The sequence below is a fragment of the Desmodus rotundus genome, chromosome 2, assembly GCF_022682495.2.
Source record: "Desmodus rotundus isolate HL8 chromosome 2, HLdesRot8A.1, whole genome shotgun sequence".
Taxonomy (NCBI): Eukaryota; Metazoa; Chordata; class Mammalia; order Chiroptera; family Phyllostomidae; genus Desmodus; species Desmodus rotundus.
In genome coordinates, this window is record NC_071388.1 from 64,351,621 (window position 1) to 64,371,847 (window position 20,227).

Here is a 20,227-nt window from a genome sequence, read left to right on the forward strand (position 1 = left end):
AGCTACAATGATCAAAACATTATCATACTAACACAAACACAGACACACCGATGAATGGAACAAAATAAGGAGCCCACAAAACCTCACTTATGGCAAAAGAGGCAAGAATATACAATGGGAGAAACAATAATTTCTTTAACAAGTGTTGGGAAAACTGCCCAGAAAGGTGCAAAAATTTAGATTGGACCGCTCTCTTATAGCGTACACAAAAATAAACTCAAAATGATTGAACACTTAAAAATAAAGCTGGAAACCATAAAACTCCTAGAAAAAAGGACAGTATTAAACTATTTTTGACATGATTTTGAGTAGTATCTTTTTGGATGTCACTTTGAACAAGGAAACAAACAAAGCAAAACAAAAAAAGCCAAAAAAAAAAGCACTTCATCAAACTAAAAAGCTTCTAAAGCATAAAAGAAATCATCAACAAAACAAAGAACCTACTGAATGGGAGAATATATTTGCAATTGATATATCCAACAAGAGGTTGATATCCAAAATGTATGAGGAATTCATACAACTCCCAATAACAACCACAAAAAATATATAGATGGCCAACAGACATATGAAAAGATGCTCATCATAACTAATTATCAAAGAAATATAAATAATAACCACAATGAGATATCACCTCACACCAGTCAGAATAGCTACTATAAAAAGTCAACAAATAGCACGTTGGCAAGGATGTGGAGTAAAGGGAACCCTCATGCATCGCTGGTAGGGCTGCAAATTGTTGCAGCCGCTATGTAAAACAGTATGGAGGTTTGTCAAAAAACTAAAAATAGATCTACCATATGATTCAGTAATTCTACTTCTGGGTATTTATCTACAGAAAATAAAAATACTAATTTGAAAAGATATAGGCACCCCTCTGTTCATTACAGAATTACTTACAATAGCCAAGATATGAAAGTGACCTAGGCGCCGGTGACAGATGGATGCGTAAAGATGTGATGACACACACACTAACAAGAACAACGGAATGCTATGCAGCAGTAAAAAAGAATAAAATCTTGCCGTTTCCACAATATGGATTGACCTAGTGAGTATTTCGCTAAGTGAGGCAAGCCAGAGAATGACAAATTTGACAACCATATAATGTGGAATCAAAAACAAAACAAACAAAACAAAACCAAAACATACTGATAGAAGCAGAAACCAGAAGGATGGTTACCAGAGCAGAGAGGAAGGGAGGAATGATTGGAAAAGGTAAATGGGAATATAGTCAATAATATTGTCTTAAGTTTGCACAGTGACGGACGATTACTAGAATTAGAGGGGCGATGTCACTGTAAGGTATAAAAATGTCAAATTACACTTGAAACTAATATAACTAATATAATATTGTATACCAACTTACAAAATATACTTAAATTTAAATAAATAATTTATAAACGAAATCAACAAAATGAAATGTCAACCTATTAAACAGGATAAAATACTTGCAACTCATATATTTAATAAGAGGTTAATATGCAAAGTATAAAAAGAATTCCTAAAACTCAATAGCTAAAAAGCAAATGATATGATTAAAAAATGGGCAGAGGACCTGCACAGATACGTTCCCCGTGAAGACATACAGGTGGCCAACAGATGTATAATAAGATGCTCAACTTTACCAGCTATAACAGAAATATAAATCAAACTACAATGGGATGTCACCTCACACCTGTTCAACTGGCAACTATCAATAAGACAAGAAATAATACCTGGGAGAAGATGTGAAAAAAAAAAAAGGAACCCTGTACACTGCTGGTGGGAGTGTAAACTGGTGCAGCCACTATATATAAAACAGTATGGAGAATCCTCCCCCCAAAAAACCCACAAAAGAACCCCAAAACAAAACAAAACCCTCAAACCTGCCATATGATCCATCAATTCCACTTCTGAGCATTTATTCAGAGAAAACAAAACACTAATTTAGAAGTTATACGTACCTCAATGTTTCCTGCAACATTATTTACACTAGCCAAGGTAGGAAAACAAGTGTCTGTCGATGGCTGAATGGATAAAGAAATGTGGTGTTTTATACCATGGAATATTGTTCATGCATTAGAAAAATGGGAGAATACTGTCATTTGAAACAACATGGATTAACCCAGAGGCCACCATGTTAAGTGAAATAAGACAGAGAAAGAGAAATCCAGATGGTCTCACTTACAATGTAAAGTCAAAAAACAAACAAACTTATAGATACAGAGAACAGATTGGTGAGTGCTTGAGTCAGAGGTGGGGGCGAGGGCAAGATGAGTAAAAGGGGCAAAGGTGCAAAGTTTTGTTATAAAATAAGTAAGTCATAAGGATGTTGCATACAGCATGGTAACTGTAGTTATTACTACTGCACTGTTTGTTGGAGCAATTGTGAGAAAAAGGAACACTTGTACACTGCTAGTTGGAATGTAACATGGTATAGCTACTAAGGAAAAGAGTATGAAAAATCCTTTAAAAAGTATGAATAGAGTTACCATGCGACCCAGCAATCCCTCTTCTGGTTATGTACCTGAATTATTTGAAAACACTTGTTCATAAAGATGAACACACACCTATGTTCACTATAGCACTATGCAGACAGACACGGAAACAACTTAAGTGTCTTCCAAAGGCTGATCAGTTAAAAATGTAGCACACGTGTATGACACAATATTACTCAGCCACAAAAAGGATGAAATATTGCCATTTGCGACAACACGGATGGATCTTGAGAGTGACACGCTAAGTGAAGTAAGTCAGAAAGAAAAGAACAAGCACCGTATGATTTCACTCATATGTGATATAAATAAAACAGACAGCAATGAACACACTCATAGACACAGACAACAGCGTCGTGGTCTCTAGAGAATAAGAGGGTGGGGGAGGATGGAGGGGTAAAGGGGGCAAATATGTGGTGACCAAAGGGCACTGGGCTTTGGGTGGTGAGCACATGATGCAGTAAACAGACGATGTATTACAGAATTAAGAGCCCTTGAAAATTATATAATGTTATTGACGTTATACCTGAATAAATTTAATTTGAAAAAAGGAAAGTTGCTAAGAGTAAATCTTAAAGTCCTCCTCAAAAGGAGAAACAATTTTTTGTAACTATATATGGAGATGGATATTAACTAGACTTACTGAGGTGATCATTTTGCAATACATATAGAGTCATTATGTTGTACACCGGAAACTAATATAATGTTATATGTCAATTACACTTCATTATAAGGGAAATCACTTAAATGTACCGTTCATCCATTAATATATTAATTTAACATGGACACATAATTACTCTGCTTATGTTTGGACACTTTTTGCCCTAATCAAAAGGTCCAGGGGAGGAAATGATTCATGCTATATTTTGTTTTCTCATAGAAAAACAGTATCAAAACAGCCAATATCATTTTGAACGGTTATGTGCTGCAACCTTTTAGGACAACCACTGTAAATGTCAAATGTATGCAGTCAAATAGCAACATATATGTTCACAGTTTGCTACATAGTATAAAGATGTATCTGACCTCAATTTGCTCATGTGCAAACCTAACCAAAGTAAATGATTTGGAAGCTCCATACAGATCTAACATTCAAAATCTCAGACTCCAGTACAGAAATTTATTATTTAACATTTATTCCCAAGAAAACTACATCAGGCCAAATTTATTTAATATCAATTATATTTAGTAACTTAGTACATTTGGGAAAAATATCTATATCACTGGACGAAGCAAACCTTAGCCACTACTATGTAGATGAATAAATCAGAGTAAAGCTCAGAAGATAATGGAAGGCCTATGATGTACTATTTACCAGTGTGGTACGGTGTCATTATTTGTCACAGAATCATCGTATGTACCCATTATTTTTTGGACCTGACTCTTCTACTTACTTCTTCAAAGACTTGCTTGGCACACACATTACGAGAGTGTTTCAAATTATCCGTAGGTAAGCCCTGTGGTGAATGCTTTTCCTTTTGAATAATTTTTAAGATTTATATCAGTTTGTCTGAAATAACTGAAAGCAACCCAAACTCTTCATGAGAAAATGAAAGAAATCTCAGAGAATGTCACATCTTCAACAGTCATGAGGGTTAAAATGGCTCTTTCTGAAAGGCTATAAGAATAAAAGAAGTTCTTTACATTGTGCTTCTGACAGATAAAAAAATGGAAAAGAATTACAGGCCATAATGCTGTTGGGTCTCAGTCAAATCAAATAACATAAAAAAAAAAAAACAAAAAAAAAAACCAGCAGGAGTGGAGCTCTGCATTCTATCCAGGCTCCTGGATCAGAACAGTTAGGAGAGGGCGCCGTTCTCACAAATCATTCTCTTGTTAAAGTCTGTAGTGGGACTTCATTAAACCTCTTGGCTGATGGCATTTTACTTTCAGCCAGTGTACAAAGGGCTCAGCTTGGCAATATTGATTCTTTATTTAAGTCTCTTCACACATTGACTTCTTGGGTCTTCTTTTTACAATCACAAATCTCTCTTCCTATCAGCCCTTCAAATTGGCTACTAATTTTTTTAAAAAATAATTATTTTAACTACAAAATAAACAACAGCAAATAGGAAATCACAAAAAAATCTACAACAAATCCTATAAGGGATGCTTTTTGAATAAGACTCTTGAGTTTAGCATTAAAAATAGCAATACATACACCAGGAGGTGGCAAATAAATATAACATTGTGATGTGTGTGTATGATAATATATCAACATATTATAATTGCAGATGAATATATCATAATTACATATAAAATTATATTATTATAATATATAAACTATTATACATATAATTATAAATATCCCCCAGCCCCTGAAACACTCGTTTATTATAGTAATGCTGATCTCACTGGCTCTCTGTGGACCCCCGCCATATGCCAGGAGGAATCATTCCCTAAAGAACTGGTCTACTCTGTCCTCTCAGAGTCTGGCAAAAATGTCGCATACGTATCAAGGTTCTTAAAGTCATCTAGTAAAGCTTTGGGGGGGTTATAATACGTGTTTCATCAGAATGTTGATGAACTCGCAGTTCTTAACAGGGGTCTCACATGGTAGTAAACCTCACTTGAACCTGCCAAAAGGCCCCCTGACACTATTAGTTTTGGCTTTGAATCAAATAACCACATTAACGGTCAGAAACAATGTACTATTATACTGCCAGCTTTTCCGAAATCGGCAATTTAAGCAAACTGCTCCAACGAATGATCTAAATGAAGTCTACATCAAAGACGGGAAATTCAGAACTGAAAGGCCCAGCTTTTTCTCTCATTACTTCCTTTATGCCTGGGTATCATACGAGCTCTGAAAAGTCACGTGACTCTTACACAAAGATCTCATATGCCGATAGGAAGCTGAACATAGCACACCCTGTATATGGAAACTGCAAATTTATAAAGGAGGCCTTCTTCCCCCCATGTTTTTTAAATATGGGTTTATTAAATCTTATGCCCTAGTACTGGCAATAAAAGCCAAAGCATGCTACCTTGTTTTACTTTTACCTAAATTTTAGTTTTACATTCTGAAATAGTTACTTAGTGACCCATAAAAAATAGAAAAAATCCACACACACATGCAGTATGTTGCATTGTAGAAGATGACCATGTGATTCGGTTATCTTCAAAGTTGTTACTTCGCATCTTAGAAAATGGTCCAAATGAACAGATGCACATTCCTTTTAATGCATTATGCCTTTCATCCATTTTCAAGACTATTAAAGTTTTATGTTATATGGAAGTTATTACTGGGGACTATCTTAGAGCCAAATTATTTTTATCTCCAGTTAATTCAATTGTTCCAATATATGAATTATATTTATTCAGGAACAGTGAAGGAATTCCATATTATTGATTCTATCAGGGAATTTACCAGCATTGAACATACCAGGAGGGATAATAATTACGTTTAGAGATCAAAGGAAGTCATGTTAGTTATGAATCTGTTTAATTAAAAAAATCCTTATTTGGGTCTGAAATGCATATGTATGTATGTGTGTCATATTTTTAATGAAAGTATTTTTAATGAAATGCATATTTTGTGTAATATACTTTAATTATTTCCTGTTGCCTGAGGTGACTAGAATAAAAACTGACATATTCACCATGGTTACAGAAATCTTGAGAGTTGTTGATTATTAAAAAGTATTTATTGTATGTCTATGTAAAATATTTTGGGAGATGCACAGATGACTCAGACCCCAACCCTTTCCTCCAGCTAGTGAGAGGCAACAAAGAGTGCTGAAGGCAACGAGGTCCTCATTCTGACACATGCATGTCGCTGAGGCGACCTTGTCCCTCGCCTTTATGTCATCATTGCTTCTACTTTTATTGAGCATCTCAATGCTTCAAATAAGGTACTAAACATTTCGTATATATGAGCTCATTTAATCCTCAAAACAATCTTATAAGCTAGACATTTTCACCCCATTTTACTGTTGGGAAAACTGAAAACCAGAAATTATTAGCGTGCACATTTCAGCATTTGAATCCAAGTGTGTCTGTCAAAAAGACTATCCTATTGATTCTATTTTGCAAAATGTCTGGTAACAGCAGCAGCAGGAAAAAAAAAAAGGTGTCTTTAAAACACTTTCCAAAGGAATACTAAGGAGTACTTTTCAAAGACAGATCTCAAAATCAAGGAATCACAGACATAATCTTTACAAAAAAGTAAAACAATTACCAAATTCTATATTAATCAGCTATCAAAAAAATAAATTTCTATGGACAAAATAAATATTACTGGAAATCTAAAGGGTTTTTTAAAAGATTTTATTTATTTATTTTTAGAGACAGTGGAGGGGAAGGAGAGAGACAGGGAGAGAAACTTCAATGTGTGGTTGCCTCTCTCATGCCCCCTTCTGGGGACCTGGCCCACAACCCAGGCATGTGCACTAACTGGGAATTGAACTGATGACCCTTTGGTTCACAGCCTACACTGAAACCACTGAGCTACACCAGCCAGGCCTGAAGGATTTTTAATTGTTTTGCAAAAGTTGATGAAAAAATAATTATAACAACAATTCCTTTTGCATAAGCACACTATAGTCTATGAGCTACTTTTATAATATATATTTTAATTATTTTATTTTGTATCAATTCACTGGTGTTTGAATTATATGTACATTCACTTTTTGAACAGATGAGAACACTGAAACTCACAGCAGTTAAGTTAACTCACTCAGGATCCCACAGCTGGTAGGTAGGGATCGGGGCAGACCCTGATTCACACAGAACATGATATAAGGACGTTCTGTTGCAAGCAAGGAGACTGAGAAGGCGAAGAAAACAAAGTGTGTCTCTAAAGAAGTCACAGTCAAGTGGGGGCAGATACTGAAATGCAGTAAGAGTGGTGGTAATATCCAGTGAGTACATGAAGGGGGGAATCTGTTACACACGCTAGCGTAGGGACTATCTGCAAAGCTTCTTCTTTTTTTAAACTGTTTTTTAAAACAGATTTTTAGAGAAAAAGAGAAAGAGGGAAAGTGAAACATTAATTTGTTGTTCCATTGGTTTATGCATTCACTGGTTGATTCTTGTATGTGCCCTAACTGGGGATCAAACCCGCAACCTGAGTGTATCAGGATGATGCTGTAACCGAATGAGCTACCTGGCAAAGCTTCTTCAAGGATTGTTACCTGCTCAGAGTCCAAGGATAGGAGTAATTAGCAAGCAGAAGGTGGGCGGGGGCATTTTAGACCAAGGGAGCAACAAAGAAAAGCCCAGAGGTAAGCCACACAGTCTGTGCACAGAAGAACATATTAACAGTACAGGATCTGAGACTGAACGGGAGGAGTAGCAAGAGAAAAGGCTAGGAGGCCAGGCAGAGCACTATGAAGTGTTTTAGATACTATTCTGGAGACATGAGAACCATGACAATTTTTTAATGGATGAAATTAATGTAACTACATGTGTGTTTTAGGTTGATGAAAATGTTGGTGGAGAATGGCTTCTATGGGGCAAGATGGAGGCAAGGAAACTGGTTAGAGGTTCACCATTTCACTGTTAGAGAGAGGAGGCCTGGATCAAAGCAATAATAAGAAGGTGAGAGCGTTAGAAATACTTAAAAGGCAAAATAAGGAGGATTTTGTGGTGACCGTCACACGAGAACGAACAAAGTAAAGCAAGACCCCACCACCACCCAAACTATCTACTGAGGCCTATCTGCAGGTTCCACTGCTTTCAACCGAGTGTGGAGGATGAGAGCACTCAGCCTGGGAGGCCATGTCTTCTCCCGTTTTCACTGCCTCACCATTATTTCCCATGGCACTCTGCTCAGTAGAAACATAAAAGCTTAGACAGACACCTGATAGCTGCTGCTTGTTTCACTGAAAAGTATGTTCTTACTTTTCACTGAAAAGTAGTATTCTAACTACTGTGCAATTTTGAGTTTATTAGGACATCACACAGGAGTCAGCAAAGGTTCTTGTTTGAAGCATGAGGTTCACTAGCAGCCACGAGAGAGGCTCTAGAAAACACCCCATTAGTAGAACTAAGTCAGCCAAAGGACAGAATGAGTCCTTTTTTTTCTACCATTGTGTCTCCCTGGTCTCATGGCAATCCTAGACTTTAAGGCTCAGCCTCCCCGAAGCTGTCAGGGGCCAATCAATCCTAATGAGGAAGGGCTCTTTCCTCCACTGGACTGTGACATAAATACTGATGGGAAGCAGCAGACAAAAACAACAACTCTTCAAAATGGAAGACAATGCTCATCCCTCGGATCATTCATTTGAACATTCCTAATGTATGCCAAAATATGATTTAAAGAGTTAGTGACATATCTCATGATATCATATTTTATAATTTAAAAATTAAAACAAATGAAATCGAGGGAACAGACTAATTTTACATCACAGGAAGAATGGACAAGGACATAGGAGAAAAGAACTAGAAATCGTACTTGTCTAGTAGCAAAGCATCACCTGGTTCAGAGACACTGGCATCTGCCTTTTCTTTTAACAGAGTGGATGCTGAAAGGGCAGAAAAGCAACTGTTTCCTGAGCTACAAAGAATCACTGGTCCCTGGGAGAGGCCTACGGAAGAGTGCAGTGGGGTGCGAACTAAGATCTCAATGTCCAGCGTCCTGGGTCTGACTGGCCCCGCCCGCAGTCAGGGCAAAAGGGAAATGGGACTAAATGTCTTTTAGTTCCTATTGAAAGAGAGACAGACAAAAATGGGATTAGATTTTCTTAATGGTTCAACTCAGTGAAGATAATATGTGATTGCTCGGGGAGCGGCTGGTGTATGGAAGTCCGTTTCCAGTTTGGTTTCCTGTGACAGACACAGCGATGGGAACATGATCACTCTGGTGATAGAGGACGCAAATTTACCCTGGAAATGAAATTTTAACAGTAATAAGAGCTGCTTTATCTGTAAAGTTGCAAAGGGAGTGGAAAGATTAATAATGCCATCTAGTTTGCTTTGCTTAAACAATGAGTATCACTGAAGCAAAGAGTCATCAGAATTCTTAGAGGCAGATGGCAAATTAGGAAATGGGAGAATTTAGAGTTTACACTGCACTTAGCCTTATCTTCTATCTTTCTTTTGGGATATGACTCCTCAAAAATGGAATTATTTAAAGAGCTATCAACATTTTTATCATAAATAAGTAATTGCTAATTTAAAGGTTTTGTTAGTAGTAGCATAGTAAATAAAAGTATTTGTCTTCCTTTATTTTTCCTTTAATTGTTTTGAAGTTACATCCATTACGCTTTTCTTAAAGGTTGCCTTCAGCCAAAGACAAAAAGAAAAATCATGAATTGGTTCAAAAATAAAAACAAGTAAAAAATTTAAATTGGCTATTATGTAATTCAAAGAAGAATCCTGAGGCCCACATGGCAAGCATTTAACAAAGGCCTAAGAGGCATAGGTTAAGATAGTAAAATATAAAATGAACCTGCTACCATTCTTGGAACACCAAGAGGAGGCATGAATTTTAACGGTTTAAAAGGCACACGGTTTAAGAATCTGGCAGGGCTCCTTTACCCATCAATTTTCTTCTGGTTAGATTGTATACTTTATAGGTATGTCACAACCTATAAAACAATTATAAATATCAGCATATATATCTTTTTTGTAAAATGTGGAGCCATTATGCAATACGAAATCCTAGCTCAGAGGATAATTCTTTCCTACCAACACAGAGCCAGAAATCCTAACACTTGTCAAAATGAGACATTAAAGTGCAAATATAACAATGTAATAAATCTAAACGGAGGTGACATGTATTTAAAAAGATGACTGATTTTGTTTGTGATTTTAAGTTCACAAAGAAAATTCTTGAGGAAGTTTGTAAATGTTATATGTATGGAGGAAAAATAAGGGCAGACACTGAGTATAAATACAACACCACCGATGGGTTAAATTTATAAGTAATAAATCTTTGATTATTCCAGAAAATAATAGAATATCAAGTTCAGGTTAATTGAATTGTCTGACTAGCCAGGAGTTAAACAGAAACAATTTTTCTGTTGTACTCATTCCAAACAGCATTACATCACCATATTTTATTGGTCATGTAATAGACATTAATTATTTTTCAACAGTTCAAATTACTGCACAGCCTTTGAGTCTCATTCTAACATTTTCAATGATACACCAAAATTGACATGCAAATCGAAGGAATCTGGATTTTATTTTTTACTGACTAAAAATTTACAGTGGCCTGGATGTACATACTTTTAATCAGACGCTTCCTAATAGTGCCATAATTTATCTCTTTTCCAAGTAAAATAAGTCTACATTATAACTAATCAATATTTTGAGTTGGCTCAGTGGCTTCCGCATTCAGCTTCCCAAGAAAAAGTAATCCAAATAATGTTATGTGAGATACATATGTAGCTTTGGTTTTAGGGTGAGGTGACTTCTTATTATCAGGGTGTGACTTCATATTTCACTCATCGCGAGACAGAGTCCTTAATTGAAACTTTCAAGTAGTCATGAAGAAGAAAAAGTTGAAGTTTTTGAAGATATTTGCTCTCTTACTAGTCTTACTAGTCTCAGAATGAATTGAGCAATCTTACTAGTCTCAGAATGAATTGCCAGGAAACACTCCTCACTTATATAAAGATAACCTGAAACGCTGAGAATCCAAATAAATGGAAAACAGTCACTCTTAGAGACAAGAGACTCAAAATAGGGATCAAACACCCTCGGATGAATGTTTTTCCATGACAAGAGCACTACAGTGCACATAAAATGTTAACAGTTTGAATCACTTCGATTCCCAAATGGTCATAATTTTCATGAACTTATCTAGTTATTTTGTAAAACTTCAACATATGTCTAGCACAAGCTTTGACCACACTAACAAGATCCAACACTGGACTTACTATAAAAGTTGATAAAGATTTTTTAAGATTTTATTTATTTATTTTTAGAGAGAGGAGAAGGGAGAGAGGAAGAGAGGTAGAGAAACACTGGTCAGTTGCCTCTGTACGCACCCCGACGAGGGACTGAACCCACCATATAGGGATGAGCCCTGATGGGGAATCAGAACAGGCAGCCTTCCACCTGCGGGAGGATGCCTCACCAACTGAGTCACAGCGGTCAGGGCAAAAGCCAAAGAAGTGTTTTTTTTAATGAAAATGTAATAATTTATATTTGAAAAGTTTTCAGTAATGTTACATAATAAATTATTATGAATATACTAGTATTTAAGATTCCTGAGCTACAATAGCAGAGAAAAATTACCTGTCTAGAGTTATGTGAACATTACTATTTTCTTATGAAATAGCCAATAATTATTAAAATTAAGCAATAAAGCTATCAATAATAACATTAATATGAATATAATGCTCCTTATTTATAAAGTATGTACTCTGTAACAGATAATATGTTAAACATCTCATGTAGTTGAATTTAATCATTACAAAATGCTGTGAAGTTTGCATTACTATTCTCATTTTATACATGAGGAAACTGAGTCACAGGAAGGGTAAATAACCTTTTCCAGGTTATTTACAGTTGGTAAACGGCACAGGCAGGAGAGTTCAACTAAATACTGTCCGACTCCAATGTCCCTGCTCTTAGTTACACAATCCTTTGTAACATACTACTTCTAGTTCTGGCAATTGCCAAACTTTAAAGAAATGTTTTTCAGCCATTTATTATTTCTACCAGTTCATCAGGGAACTCCTCAGTGCAAAGATTCATGAACTTGATTCTTTTAAAAAGTAATAAAAACATATGGTATTTGTCCCTCACCGTCTGGCTTATTTCACTTAGCATAATGCTCTCCAGTTCCATCCATGCTGTTGCAAAGGGTATAAGCTCCTTCTTTCTCTCTGCTGCATAGAATTCCATTGTGTAAATATACCATAGTTTTTGGATCCACTCGTTTGCTGATGGGCACTTAGGTTGCTTCCAGTTCTTGGCTATTGTAAATTGTGCTGCTATGAACAAATTTTTACACCCCAATTCAGATCTGCTATATCAGGTGCTCTAGAAGCATGCTGGATAATCTGTATATTGAACAAGCTTCTGATAAGTTTAGAAAACTCTGCCTAGTCCTAGGTTTTTATTCTGTTCCTTTTCAAAGACCACCAGGCAGGCATCATAGATGCAATCTATTCAAATTCGATCCATCTGAACCTACTGTTGGCTCCCAGGATCAAGGCCCCTAGAAACTGCTTGAATTTCCTCTAAGACATCCCCACATCCCTAAGATATTTCTACCACTTAAGCAGAAGGTTCAAGTCCATATTAATTTCACTTTGTAACAAATTCTTATTAGACAAAATGCCTACTAGATGCCCAGTACCATGCTAAGCACTGTGAACAGCACACAAGTAGAAAAAAAAAAAAAACTCAGTTAATTAAGGAATATTTAAGGCAGGAATATTTGAGGAAATATATACAGATAGAGTATCCAGAACAAGCAGAATTGGGGTTTCAAGGAAAAAATAGAAAAAAGGAAGTAATTCTCAAATTAAGTTATTTTTTAAATGTTAGAACAAATCATGTCTTTACTGAGGGTGAAAATCACAGTCACCTTTATTTAAGGGACTTTCCCCCTATAACTTCTGTCTAGAGGGCATGGTTTTTATTGTCCAGCATCAATTCTCAAAGTTAAATATTCACTGAATGAGAAATGAACAAAAGGAAGATTATTTCTAATTCCATACTGACTCCCATAGTTCATTCTAAAAATGAACCGTAAGTAAAACACAGAAACCAAAAACTACACTACTGACTTTCTTATTATAACTGTTTCCTACTATCAAATTTATTCATTTCTGATTAGTTTCCTTTGTAGTACCTATTATTTTTCTACATTCAATCTCAAATGAAGAAAAAAGATTTAATGTCTCAAGTTTCCTGTTCTATTTTTCTTAATTACTTTTATGGTTTGGTATCATACTGCTTTCTTTGGTGTGTTATATGTATTATTCCAGCATGTTAAAGATATTTTAACAGTGATCTTAACATGCACATTTTAATATTCTAATCAAATACCTTCTCAACAATATACTAATCTCCTATAAGTTTATAGAAAGCAATGCAGTGGAAATAAGAACAAAATTCTTCAAGTAGTTTCTGGATTTGATCATTTGTACCCCATTTCCATTGAAATGAAAGCCTAGGGAACAAGAATTCCATATAGAAAACTTAAGGCTGAATTAGCTTTGAAATTGAGTTTAAAATTGCAGGGGAGGGGGAACACCTCTATTTTGATTTCAATGTCTACTGTAGACACAGCAAAATGGCTATTCTTTATAAAAGCATCAGACTCCTGAGGTAAAGAACTATAAAACATAAAGTGAAACACTACATCTCTCTGACTAATGTGAGAGACAATCAACCTTCCTGTCACAATTGCCTGGAGATAGACACACCTTTTCATGTCTTGTATTCATCCTGCACTACCTTCACTGCCTCTGGAGGGCTTTTGAACTTGGATTTGACATCTCTTAAATATATGCTTTCTCTAAATGTGAAGGGGTTTTCTTTTCTTACAGTGTTAGCCTTACGTGGAGTTCAAGTCTAACTTAGATTAAAGAGAAGTAGTCTAGTTCTTAGAAATCCAATGTTTGTTCTTGATCCTTTCTTTTTTATCTTTTGTTTTTATGAGGTTCAGCTAAAAACCCCAAAGTGGGACATAATGGCTTTAAAGACAAGAAGGAAATACTCTTTATTCTTTTTTCTTCTACTGTTAAAGAGCCCACAAGGCTCTTTTGTAGAAAGCCAGCAGTAGAAGCACTCCCGCAAAAGCCCCCTTTTCCTTCATAATAGCCTTAGAGGAGACTGTTCAGAAGGGATGACGGCACCCAGTGCAGCTCATGTCAGACCAAGAAACAGGGTAAGTGCTTTATGGCCAAGATCCCTGTTTACTCTATATACTTATGAAAATAGGACATTTTTTTCACCAACAAAATGTTTTTTAAAGGTCATTGATTCTCAAATGCCACAATAAATTTTGTGTCCTTTCTCAAATGGGAAAAAATGAGAGAAAATTCTCAGACGAGACACTGTAAAATGTAATTATTGAGAAAGGAGGAAAGGGATTATGAGAATGAAAACCATCTGGATTAAGGAATACAAAGAAGATGACAGAATCATTTCTGCGCATCAGTTTAAGACATCACGCTGACATTCGAAAACTTACAGCCATGGAATGTGGCATCCACTTTTGGCTCATATGAGACTAAATAGTAAGTCCTTATCAACATCAGCAGAGTGAAAATATAGTTCATTCATTGAGTGTGTGTTATGTGCAGAGAAAAAGACTGCGGAAGTCCCTTCGCTGTGGATGGCTCTTGCATTCTGGAGGGAATGGAATCTTCTCGTTTTTTTTGTGTTCCAGAACGTACAGACCCATGAAAGTACATGACCTGAAGGGATGGTAGATTTGTTTGCATTCAAAGACAAAGTTTTGGCAACAGCTGTCATTTAATTAAGAGCTTAGAAGGGCTCTATGTTTCAAGGCCCAGAAATTATAGCACATTCTCCTCCTTTACTTGACCAAGACAGAACTCTCCATAATTTTGAAGATTTAATTCAATTTCCTGTAACAAATGTTTATAGACCTCCCATAGGCAAAACATCAATTTCCTTAAAATATTTCTAGCACTATTTAAAGCCTCTTTTTAATATAGGCTAGGGTAATAAATGATATTTTCTTCAAATACTAACATTGTATTTCATATAAAACAACCACAGCAAACTGTCCCCACACCTTACCTTGGACGGTCAGAGTAGCTGATGCTTCAGCTTTTCCAACCATATTTTCTGCAACACAAGTATATGACCCCATGTCACCAGCCATCACCTTCCGAATTTTCAAGGTATGATCATCTCTGATTTCATATCTAGCAGCATAACAAAAGACAATGAGTGACTCTCTATCTGAAAAGACCTCATCATTACAAATAATTCACATCTGGCCATCAAATCACACACAACATTTGTTTCAGAAAACTTAAAGCAACAGGAAAAATGTAGCATTCCTCTACGTCAGCACGCAGAGAGAAAAGAGCTTCTTTTCAAATTTATGTGGGCTAAAATATTGAACTACATTTAAAAAAATATTTTTGGGAACATTTGGAACTTATTTTTTCATTCCTTCAAGCTACTGTATTCACATTAAGGTTAAAAAATAGTGACCATTCAATTTTTATATGCCAGACAGGAAGAGTATTATAGATTTTTATCTTTTAAAATTCTTCTAACCACTGTATGAAGTATTACGCTCATCTCCATTTTGCAGAGGAGACACCCCAGGCAGAGGAGGGGAAGGTAACGGGCTGGAGTTGGTCCACAGCTAGTTTAGTGGTAGAGTTATCTGAACTCAGTCACATTCTAGAGACTCTCCCCTTGCCTCATTTCCCTCCCCTTAAGTGCTGGGTTTCCCTTGAAGTTTCACTTTAAACCTTCTTTTACTCTACATAATATCCCTGAGTTATATTATCTACTATAGTTTATATATTGATTGACCACCAAATATTTTAAATGCCTATTTCAACTGAGCTCCAAATTCATAATCCCAACTGATTAGTAATTAGGTGTCATATCCTTCAGGTACCTAATATTCAATGTTAAAGAACATTTTCTTTTCTTACCCCATCATATAAACAAACTTCTTCTAACACAATCTACCAATCTTTCTTCACCAGCATCTTATATCAAATCACAAATATAACAAATCATCCAATTCATCAATTTAGTTTCAGAAATTCCTTGCCACTGTGGTCTCCTCTCTCCCTCTCATCTCCCTGTGCAGGCAAATTCACGTCACTTATATGGGCGACAATCGCAACCCTGACACTAGCCTCTCCCCACATGAATGTAATATCATTTCTTGTCACATACCCTACATATAAGCCATGCTAAACTTTCCACCATTCAGAACATGCAATGCTCTTTCTCAGCTTTGCATGTATGTTGTGATGTCTCTTTTACTGGAATACTCTTCTCCTCTTTCTTGCTTATCAAATTGATGTGTATTTTTTCCAAAGCAGTGCTTGCATGTCACTTCCCTTAGATAACTCTCTCCTAATTTACTTCTCTCAAAGGTCTTTTTTTATGTGACCAAAGGGTTTGCTGCATTATTGTGTATCCATGCATGTCCTCACCTGTGAGCTCTTGAGAGCAGAAAATGTGTCTAAGCCACTACTGTAACCCCCAAACCTACCAGGGGCTCAACGCATGCTCACTGAAGGAATGGACCCATTGGCAATGGAAGATGTCTCTGAACGCTTCATCTCATTGTCTCATTTCCTAAGGCTGGGAGAATATCTCTGCTCCCAGACAGTTTAAGGACTTGACAGATATCAAGTAACGCTCACTTCTTCTATTACTCCCTGGTGATGCTGTAGCCAAGGAAAAGGAAGCCTGCTTTTTAATTGGTTCCTAGCTATATTATTAATGCCATACCTTCCTTCCTTACCCTATTAACTCTCATATAAGCAATTGATATCAACTGTGCTCTGGTTGAATAGAAGAGAAGCCTGGGCCGGCCAGGGTCATGAATGTGTAGTTCTTATCTGAAATCCTCAGAGAAAGCATGGAAACCTGGTCCTAATTATCTCTAGTGTGTCTGGCCCCTGATCAAGAAGCCTGGAGTTGAATATTCTAATGACACACATGTGGACCATGTTCTGATGGGGAAGTCTGAGTGGATTAATCCCATCATTAAATTCTGATCCATACCTGGATTTGGGGAGTTCTCCGTCATCTTTCCTCCACCTCACCGTAGGCACAGGGTCACCTCGGGCCTCACATTTGAACTCTGCACTGTCATCCACGGTTACTGCCAAGTTACTAGGTCTCTTCACAAACGACGGTCTCTCTAAAATTAGAAAAAGCCTTCTCAATAAAACAGAAAGATAAACTAAAAACTATTTCATATAATCAGTCAGAACAGATTTATAATTTAAAATCCTCTTTAGAAAATTAGTCCAGCCCTGGCCGGCATGGCTCAGGGCAGCCCCATAAACCGGAAGGTTGCGAGTTCCACTCCAGTCAGGGCACATGCCCAGGTTGCGGGTTTGGTCTCCGGTCAGGTGCATTGGAGAGGCAATGTTTCTCTCCAATTGATGTTTCTCTCCCCCTTTCTCTCCCTCCCTTTCCCTTTCTCTAAAACTAATAAGCATGCCCTCAGGCGAGGATATAAAAAAAAAGAAAAGAAAGAAAGAGAATATTATTCCACATAGTTTCCTAATTCTAGAAACTCCTGCCCATGTTTAGTGCTTCCTCCCAGTTTCGCCCCCATGTCTTGGATGCTGTCTCAGGCTGCTTTACTTACTCCTTCTCTCCTCTTCCCACACCCCAAGAATGTTGGTTAACCTTCTTTAAAAAGGTCGTTTCTTTCTCCCTTGCACAAAGATACTAAATAATAATGAATGATGAGGTTTACAGTGGGCAGATTAGATAAAACTGCACTTACCTAGGACAGTGAGCTCTGCGACTTCACTCTCACGCTCCCCAACCATGTTGGTACCAACACAAACATATTTTCCAGCGTCACTTTTGCGGGTGTAAGTAATCATAAGCTTTCCTCCTCGTATCTTAAAAAAAAAAGTTTCACATGCACACTATTAAAATTGTTTAGCTGGGTTTACATGACAGAGCAAAGTCTACTTTCTAAGCATTCAAAGCAAAATTATGTAAAAAAGCCAATGTGTAGTATTTGCTATATTTATCGGTAGTAATTTGAAACAGAATTTATTCCAAAGGTACAATATAAAAGAGGCAAAACATTTCTACTTGCCTACATTTCTAGTAAAATTACCTTATTTTACATAATGAGACATTTGTATTTCTGAACCACCTTCTGCTTTCCTGTTATTTAGTTAAATGAAAACCAAAAAATTACGAGAATAATATGGTTAGCAAGTAGATAAAAGAAAATTCTTAAAACCTTATGACTATAGTTTGTATGGAAATACATATCAGCTGTAAGTGATTTTAAGAAAGCACATTCTAGTATTATAACATGTGGAAATAAACATGTCTCTAATTACTTATTTTGTCATAGTTGCTTTGAAGGAATATATGCTGATTGCCCAAACGCTGCAGAACCTGGCATTTAAGAAACGTAGGTGTTGCTGACGCCCACACAGGTTCTTGGGGACTTCGGAGGCGGACACTGACGTGATATCAGTAAGTCGTCTGGACGGTCATTCTGGTCCACTCTCGAACATTTAATCATTTGAACAAGAGTTAATGACAAATGTAAACAGACCTCCAGTACAATAAGTAGGCCGAAGCTAACCATGAATTAAGACCGGGATGCGGAAACTGAACTATCTTTACTTAATTTAATATCCTTTAGGTGGGGAACTAAGTTCCATGAATATCTATAATGCTCTGAACCTTAGAAAGGGTTTGTCATGGCTACCTTCCAAATGTTCATTCATTCATGGAGCTTTGGACCTCAGAGTTATTCCGTGCTGTGCATCAATTAGACAAACAAGGGAAGACAGACAAAACGAAAAAAGGAAGGGAGAGAGAAGGGAGGGGGTTGGCGGAGGTTATTTATTCAAACAGAGTTATTTCTCATCACACTAGTTTATTGGAACTACTACTTTATGAAAGTGGGACCATACTGTTTTAGAATGCCTGAAGTGTCTTATTTCAACTCAAATTACAAATTATTAACAGGGTAATTTTAATTTCTGTGACTTTACAAATTGATATTGTTTTCAGTCATGTTACTTTGAAAATGTTCACAATTCTTTATGTACCATATCAAAACCACCCAGGGATTTTTCTCTGCCCCTTTCATGACTCTCCTCCTCATACACAGAGTAGTGCCCGCATATAGTAGTTACCCCCCCAAATTTTTTTGAATCCAACCTGCTTTTTAATTTTTTTTAATCCTCACCCAAGGACATATTCACCAAACTGAGAGAGAAAGGTCGAAAAAGGCAGAGAGAGACAAACCGACAGACATCCATCCATCGGTTGCCTTCCATACATGCCTGCACCTGGGAGAGAACTCATGACCCCTTTTTTCTGTTTCTTTTTGTATACAGGATGATGCTCCAACCAACCGAGTCACCCTGCCAGGGCAAATGCAACCTGCTTTTATAGACAAAACCCAGTCTGCCATCCAAAGAAGCATTGCCGTAAAGGATTATAGTAGTGATATGTTAATAATAATTTTATTGTTTTCATATATACTAACCTAAATATTCAAACAGAAAAATATGAAGAAAAAATAAATGTCATGTGAAAAGAATCTTCCTTAAGTCTACTGTTCATGTGCTACATGCTCTTTTGGAACCTGCATTTTCAATTCAATAGTATATTGAGGATATTTTTACATTTTAAATGTTGAAAACAGTGTATACAGATCCTCAGAGTCTATTTCAGTGGCTACATAGTATTCTGTTACACACAGTATTTCATTATAGAATATAGATTTACCATATTTTACCAAACTGTTTTCTTCTTGGTAGATGTTTCAAGTATTCCACTCTTCGCATTTTAGAAACCACACTGGAAATCAGCCTCCTTTTGAATGTATCTTTTCTCACATAGGTATTATGTCCGTAGAAGGCCTCAAAGTGAGATTCTTAAATCAAACGTCTACGCAGCATTAGAGCTACTCGATCGCAGTGTTACTCTTTTATGTTTTTATAAAGTTTTGGTCTTTAGCATAAACATGCTGTGAGACTGTGAGGAGAGAGTGTTATAACCTCATTTCTCACTTAAGGGTCAGCAGCTCAGAAAAGTACAGCTTCTCCTCCCACATACCTCTTCTCTGCCCATCAGCACAACAGGCCTTAATTATGCTTTTAATTGCCAGATTTCCT

General features: G+C 36.5%; 1 protein-coding gene across 4 annotated transcripts in view; it reads right to left on the reverse strand.

Annotated features, from left to right (window-relative positions):
• Positions 1-20,227, reverse strand: part of ROBO1 (roundabout guidance receptor 1) — a 400,095-nt gene that overhangs the window by 93,692 nt on the left and 286,176 nt on the right. For all 4 annotated transcript variants that reach the window (XM_053918273.2, XM_053918271.2, XM_053918272.2 and 1 more), the window contains exons 4-6: positions 17,854-17,974; positions 17,118-17,256; positions 15,150-15,277 (exon numbers count right to left, since the gene is read on the reverse strand). In XM_053918273.2, the coding sequence (XP_053774248.1) occupies positions 15,150-15,277; positions 17,118-17,256; positions 17,854-17,974 (388 nt within the window). The remainder of the gene's footprint in view (positions 1-15,149; positions 15,278-17,117; positions 17,257-17,853; positions 17,975-20,227) is intronic.